The 7,955-nt window shown below is 35.5% G+C and overlaps 1 protein-coding gene across 2 annotated transcripts in view; it reads left to right on the forward strand.

The window, feature by feature from the left end:
- The window catches only part of ZMYM4 (zinc finger, MYM-type 4), a 195,148-nt gene that overhangs the window by 154,849 nt on the left and 32,344 nt on the right, over positions 1–7,955 (forward strand). For both annotated transcript variants that reach the window (XM_006886432.1, XM_006886433.1), the window contains 4 exons: positions 123–241; positions 2,324–2,495; positions 6,281–6,334; positions 6,740–6,919. In XM_006886432.1, coding sequence (XP_006886494.1) covers positions 123–241; positions 2,324–2,495; positions 6,281–6,334; positions 6,740–6,919 — 525 coding nt within the window. The remainder of the gene's footprint in view (positions 1–122; positions 242–2,323; positions 2,496–6,280; positions 6,335–6,739; positions 6,920–7,955) is intronic.

Genomic DNA, 7,955 nt, shown 5'->3' on the forward strand with positions numbered 1-7,955 from the left:
GTTGATTTTTCTGTACCTAGTGCCATAGATTACATATGCTTTTGACTAAATCTCTGTGAGCTCCTCATAATTTTACTGAACTGTAGTTTCTAATCATCTTTGTTCTTAATTTTTTCCAATAGAAGACACTCCAAGTCAACCCCAAATCATTATGGTGCCCGTCCCTGTGCCAGTGTTTGTGCCTATACCTCTTCATCTTTATACTCAGTATGCACCTGTACCGTTTGGAATTCCAGTTCCAGTAAGTAATCATTTAAAGATTATGGGAAATTTGCCAATTTCCTCAATTAAAATTTTACACTTCTTTAGAGCCTTTTTAAAGTTGTTAATAAATACACCTAATTGTGGTTAACTATTAGTATATTATTTAATGTAAAATATATAATGACCTGCTTATTTTGTAATCTACCTTTTTAGAGCTTCTTCTTTTAAAAAGCTGCTCATAATAAGACCAGTAAATAGAAGAGTATTAGAAACATTTTGGGATTTTTTGGGATTCTTGCAATAGTGAGAAGAAATACTTTTGGTGTACATGATTCTCAGTTTTGTTTTGGTTTTTGTCCTCCAGGGTCACCCATTTTGAATAATATTGCATGAATTCTTTGTTTATCAATGCAGTGTAGTATTCCATTGTGGGAATATACCACAGCTTCTCTATCCATTCCTTTGTTGATGGGCACTTGGGTTGTTTCCAACTCCTTGCTACTGTGAACAAAGATGCAATAAACATGGGTGTGCATTCTTTTTGTTTCTTGTGATAATGTTTTGTAATTTTCTTTGAAGAGATTCTTTGTTCTTCTGGTTAGGTTTACTCATAAATATTTAATCTTGTGATTAGCGTTTGTGAAGGGTATTGTTTTGTTTTTCCCAGCTCCAGTTTTGTATTCACTTTGTTACTGTAGAGAAATCCCATTGATTTTTGTATGTTGTTGATCTTGTGTCCTGCCACTTTGCTGAATTGGTCAACTATGTCCAGTAGTTTTCTTGCTGAGTCTTTAGGGTTTTCTAAGTAAACTATCCTGTCATCTGCATATAGAGATAATTTTACCTCCTCTTTGCCAGTTTGAATACCTTTTATTTCTTTATCTTGCCTTATTGCTATCGCTAAGACTTCAAATACAATATTGAATAGGAGAGATGACAGTGAGCATCCTTCCCCAGTTTCTGTTCTCAAGGGGATTATGCCTTTAATCTTTTTCCATTGAGAACAATGTTGGCTCTCGGGTTTGTGTATATAATTTTTACTATGTTGAAGAAATTCCCCTCTAATCCTATTTTGTTGAGTGTTTTAATCAGGAAAAGGCGTTGGATTTTGGCAAAGGCCTTTTCTGCATCAATTGATAGGATCATGTGGTTCTTGTTCTTTGCTTTGTTGATGTGATGAATTATGTTGATTGTTTTTCTTATGTTGAACCATCCTTGCATACCTGTTATGAATCCTACTTAGTCATGGTGAATTATTTTTTCGATGTATTTTTGTATCTATGTTCGTGAGAAATATTGGCATACAGTTTTCTATTTGGGTTTTTTTATTAAATTTTATTAATTGTAATGAACATTTACAGAGATTTTGAGTTTCCATTCATTCATTGTTGTACTATTTTCTCTACCTTCCCCCCAGTTTTCTATTTTGCTGGTATCTTTACCTGGTTTTGCTATCAAGGATATGTTTGCTTCATAGAATTGAGTCTGGGAGAAGTCCATCTTTTCTATATTCTGAAATAGTTTATGTAGGATTGGTGACAGTTCTTCTGTGAATGTTTGATAAAATTCACTTGTAAAGCCATCTGGTCCAGGACTTTTTTTGGCTAGAAATTGTTGTATTACCTTTTCAATTTCTTCTTTTGTAATGGGTCTGTTCAGGTGATCAATTTCGGTTGTTGTCAGTGTAGGTAGGTTATAAATTTCTACGTATTTGTCCACTTCCTTTAGGTTTTTTATGATTTTCAGTTTTTATTATAGCACAATATATCCATTTTTCAGAGGAAATATATTTTCCTTTGGTACTGAACTCTTAAAGGAATCACTTGTGTTAAAATGTTAAGCAATAAATAAAATTAAAATGAATTTCAATTTCATTAGATGCTTGTGTTTTTAAAGAATGTACATATATATTTTGTTGCATGCCCAATAAAGGGCTAATTGTATATTTACTTAAACATAACTGATTTTATAAAAAGAGACTAGCAAGAACACATTAATCATCAGCAGTAGGAATATGTTGAATTTATTTAATAATTCCTATATAATAATCACACAAATTATGGTTTCTATGATATATTTATTGCTTAATAAGTTCTTCATTCTGTTGTTGGTCTTTTAGATGCCTATCCCCATGTTTATTCCATTCTCAATGAATAATGAAGATAAAGGAACTGAAAGTATTGAAGACATGAAGGGAAAGCTTCCCACACATCCATTTGAAGCTGATCTCCTTGAGATGGCAGAAATGATTGCAGAAGATGAAGAGAAGGAAAAAACTCTATCCCAGGGAGGTTTGTATAATTTTCTGTATTTTTAAATTGTATAGAAATTATAGATATGTCTGTAGATTTTTAAAGAGACCCACATAATTATGAGTATCAGGCGCTCAGTGCATTTCTAAATTTTCATTTTGTTTATATACCAAAACTGTGAGTTTCTTAAACTGATTGATACCTTTGACAGCCTTTATTCTTTTTGTAAATGTTAACCCAGTGTCAATATTCAGTACTGTTTTTATATTAACCCAAATGTTCATAAAGGGTAAATAGAACTTTAGGATAGAAAATTTAGTTCAATATAAACTGTAATCAAATCCCATTCTGTTAATGTGGAACTATAATAATAGTAATTGTTTGTATGCTTACTCTAGGTATTGTCCTAAGTGTATAATCTTATTTAGTCTTCACAGATACCCTTGAGGAGTTCCCTGTTTATTTCAAATTCCTCATCTGGAAAATAGAACAAGATATTTGTCCTGCTTATGCAATCAAGATGGGATGGAACCAGTATATGAATACAGATCTGTTTGATGCCAGAGCACAATTAAGATCTGACTCTCTTTTAAAAAAAGTAAACTCATTGCGTTCAAATCGGAACTGTCTCGTAGCTGACCCTCCTGTGGGTTTTCAGAAGGTTTTGAGTCACACAGAAGGAGATTGCTCATGTTTCTTGCAGAGCAGCTTGTGAATTACAACTACTTGCCTTTGAGTTGGCAATGCACTTCCCTCCCACTGGGTCACCAGAAAGATTAGTGATAATTTTAATAAAAAGGTGATGAAACTGGTCTTTAAGGTAATGTAAACATATTAATAAGTAATATAATAACAGTGAAGAGTCAAGAAATTGGCCTTGAATCCCTAGTGTGGAATTTAAAAACTAGCCACTGAGTTGTAATTTTGCATAATAAATGCTAAAAGTAGAACAACTGTTAACAGTAATAATTTAATTGCATTACCTCTATCAGTTGAGTAGGGAGCTCTGGTGTCCTAGTGGTAAGAAGCTGCACTGCTGTCCTGAAGGCATGTGGTTCAAATCTGCCAGCTGCTCTGAAGAAGGATGGGCAGTCTCCTCCTGGACAGTTAACTGCCTCTGAAAACCCACTGGAGGGTCAGCTATGGGTTGGTTTCTACTCGATGGTACACAACAAGAAGTATGATAGAAGCTTTGGTGGCCTAGTGTTAAGCTGCACTGCAGTCCCAATGGAACATGGTTTAAATCTATCACCTGCTCCATGTGAAAAGGATTGAAATATCTCTTGCCATTTACTGTCTCTGAAAATCCCATGGAGAGTCAGCTATGGATAGGTTCCACCTCAGTAGCATACAACAGCAACAATGTATTATATCACATGCAAGCCAAATATTGTTGAATATCTTTCAAAAACTGTTAGAAGAATACATTAACAGAGAACTGACCAAAGTTGAAGCTGAGTTTAGAAGAAGCCATGGCGCCAGGGATATAATTTCTGATGTCAGATGGATCCTGACTGAAAGGAAAGAATCTTGGGAGAATATCTGTGTTTTATTGACTATGCAATGGTATTTGACTGTGTCATAGCACACTATAGTTAACAATAAGCAGAATGAGAATCTCAGAACATTTAATTATGCTCTTATGAAATATATACCTAGAACAAGAAACTGTTGTCTGGAGTGAGGTGAATACTGCATAATTTAAAGTTGAGAAGGGTGCATTTTAGGATTTTAACCTCTCTCCATACTTGTTCAAAATGTATTCTGAGCAAATCATTTGATAGGCTGGACTCAGTGAAGAAGAATGTGGCTGTGAGGAGTACTTGAATTGCATGTACAGAAGATCATAGACTACAGCCTTCAGTATGGATTGCATATCAACATCAAGAAAACAAAAATTATTACCACTGGTCCACTAAGCAACATCAGGATAAATGGTGAAAAGATTGAAATCATCAAAAATTTCAACTTACTTAGATCCACAATCAGCACCCTTGGTTCCAGCAGTTAGGATATCAGAAGACATATTGCATTCTGAATTCTGTTGTCAGTAACCTCTTCAAATTACTGACAAGGAAGGATGTCTGTTTTAAGAGTAAGGTGCACTATTAAATGAAAACATGATAGAAAAAAACAACAACTAAGGTGCAAGTGATCAGACTGTTGTCGTTTCAGTCACTTGCTGTGCATATAAGAGCCGGACAGAAAAGAATTGATGTCTTTGAGTTGTGGTGTTAGAGAAGAATACGGAATATCCCATGAACTACCAACAGAAAAAACAGATAGGTCTTGGTGAGAGTGCAACCAACCGGAGTGCTCCTTCAAGGCAAGGAGACTGAATCTTAAAAACTCACATACCCTGGGCATTTTGTTAGAAAGGACTATTCCTTGGAAAAGAGTGTCATGCTTGGAACACTTGAGAGTCAGTGAAGGACAGGAATACCCTCAGTGAGATGGTTTGACACTATGACTCCAGCAGTAGGCTCAAGTGTGTGAGAGAGGATGAGGAAGGCACAGGATAGGATAAGGTTCAAGTCTGTTGTTCATGGGGTTACTATGAATTATACTTGACTCAGCATCACAACATCAGAAGAAGTGTCATTTATAGGGAGCTCCAAAGACATAGTGGGCAAGGAGTTGTGTTGCTCATCCAAAATAAGCACTTCAAATCCACCAGCTCCTCCTTGTGAAAAAGATAGGTCTCCTCCCATGCTGTTTACTGCTTCTAAAAATCCTCTCACAGAACAAGCTTTGCATTGCTTCTGACTCGATTCCAGTGCATTGAGTTTAATTTTTGAGTATGGTTTATAGGACCTTGGTGGCACAGTGGTTAAGTACTTGACTATTTGTTTAAAGATAGGTGGTTCAAGCCTGCCAAGTAGTCCATAAGTGACAGTTTCCTGCTGTTAAAATTAAGGACATAAAACAGCAAGCAATAAATGGTGGAGAAGATGTGGGAAGATTGGAACTCTCATACACTGTTGGTGGGATTGTAAAATATTACAACCACTCTGGAAGGTAGTTTGGTTTGTCCTCAAATAGCTGAAAATAGAGATACCATATAACCCAACTATTCCACTGCTAGGAATATCCTCCAAAGAAAACAGAACTGAGATACAAACAGATTTGTATCCATGGGATGTTCAGTACTCTTCTCCAACACCACAACTCAAAAGAAATCACTCATTCTTCTGTCATCTTTATTCATAGCAGCATTATTCATGATACCAAGAATATGGAAACATCCCAAATATCCATCAACAAACACACTGGATTGAAGCTATAGCACATACTTTTACATGATGAAATAACTATGCAGGAAGCACTCAGGAGCAATGATCTTGAAAAATACTATGTAACATGGGAGAGGCTAGAGAGAATTATGCTGAGTGAACGAACTCAAGTGGAATAGAACAAATACTCTATAAGACTATTATTGTAAAAACAAATGACTAGTAGATGTGTATGGATATATAAAGAGGGTAGGGGAGAGAGCAGGGGCTACTGCGGGTGGGGAGAGGAGAGAATCACAGGGTAGAAGAATTTGGTGGGTGGAGGGGGGGAGAGAATAATAAAAACCCAAAACAATGTACATGAATGAAATGCAATTTTTTAAAAAACACGGAAGCCATAGACTCATTAGGGCCAACTTTACTCTCTTCAGTAGGATCTCTGACTTGGAATTGTCTCAGGGACAATAAGTTGTTTGATTTGATTTTGTTTAGTATTAACATGATTCATGTGTATAATACATATATATTTTTTGTTTGAGATAGGCCTTTCCTTAGATGTGCATATAAATTGTTTTATTATGTTTTCTTTAGAATCTCAAACTTCTGAACAGGAACTCTTTCTAGACACAAAGATATTTGAAAAAGGTTTGTAATTGTAAATTTAATTTTAGTCCAGTGTCTTGCCCACTTCTTTCTCTTACTAATAGAAATTTACTAAGAATAGAACCTCAAAATGTTTGGATTTCATTTTGGCAGCTTTAGCTGTTTGTAAATGATTGTCACATTTCTATAATGTGTGCATAATTGTAATCAGAACAATAAAACTACTTCTAACATATTTTAAATATGAAATGAGACACTGCCTTAATAAGCATGATAACAATATTAATCCAATTCTGTGGAGCTAATGAACAAAGTTACTTCTTCAGTAGTGTACTTAGGTAATTGTGTTACTATTAAATCTCAGATGTTAGTGTTCATGGATTTAGAAAGTGTTTTGTATGTTAGTGGTCTGTCTCATTTGGAGACTTTGTTTTCTATAAATTTCAGACCAAGGAAGTACATATAGTGGTGATCTTGAATCAGAAGCTGTATCTACTCCACATAGCTGGGAGGAAGAACTGAATCATTATGCCTTAAAGTCAAATGCTGTGCAAGAGGCTGAATCAGAATTAAAGCAGTTCTCAAAAGGGGAAACTGAACAGGATCTGGAAGCAGATTTCCCATCAGGTTTGTGCAACATAGCCACTCTCCAATTTTTATACCTTTAGGAGGTTAGTACAAATATCATTAAATAATACAATATGTTAAGGATCCTTAATGGTGTAGTATGTTACTTGTTCAGCTGCTAACAGAAAGGTCCATTGTTGAATCCATCAGCAGCTCCTTAGGAGACTGTTAATTTTTAGTCTCCCCTGTAAAGATTTACAACCTTGAAAACTCAATGGAGAGTTATTATGGGTTAGAATCAACAGCTGGAGTATATTTTTTTTAATATTTTGTTAGGGATAGAAATTTAGGGCACAAGCTACTTGATTTTTTGTTGTTGATGTCTTTTTTTAAAAAAAACTTTATTATTAATTTCAGTGAAAATTTACAGAGACTTTGGATTTCCATTCATTCATTGTTACACTTTTCTCCCCTCCCAACCCTCTCCACCCAGTACACTACCCTCTTGGAAAAGTAAAAAGAAAAATTCTTTCATTGTTTTACAATCCGTCCCCACAGGTCCACTCCACTATTCAGCCTCTGCTCTGGACTCCCGTCATGACAAAAATACCTAATCACATATCCCTTTTTAACAGTTCTTTCCCTCATCTGTTTCAATGCAGTATACATTACTGAACCCATCTTTCTCAGTCTCCCCTCAACCCTGAAGTCAGTCCTGTTTTACAGCAGTGGCACCATCTAGTATTTATCCTTTTGTGACTGAGATACTTCACTCAGCATTATGTCCTCCAGGGTCACTCATTTTTAATAAAATTGCATGAGTTCCTTGTTTTTAATGAAGCGTAGTATTCCATTGTGTGAATAGACCATAGCTTTTCTATCTATTCATTTGTTGATTGGCACTTAGATTGTTTCCAACTCTTTGCTATTGTAAACAAAGCCACTTTACCATCCCCTTTTCCTTATGAATCAGGGTGAAGTCTCTCTCAGGGAGGAGTGACAGGGAATGGCAAAGGACACACCGACAAAGGAGATTAATCAGAACTGACTTTGACAAGCACTGTGGCAATTGGACAATTAAAGCAGACATTTGGAT

This window comes from Elephantulus edwardii, unplaced genomic scaffold, assembly GCF_000299155.1.
Source record: "Elephantulus edwardii isolate Elephantulus edwardi_28Jun2011 unplaced genomic scaffold, EleEdw1.0 scaffold00049, whole genome shotgun sequence".
Lineage (NCBI taxonomy): Eukaryota > Metazoa > Chordata > Mammalia > Macroscelidea > Macroscelididae > Elephantulus > Elephantulus edwardii.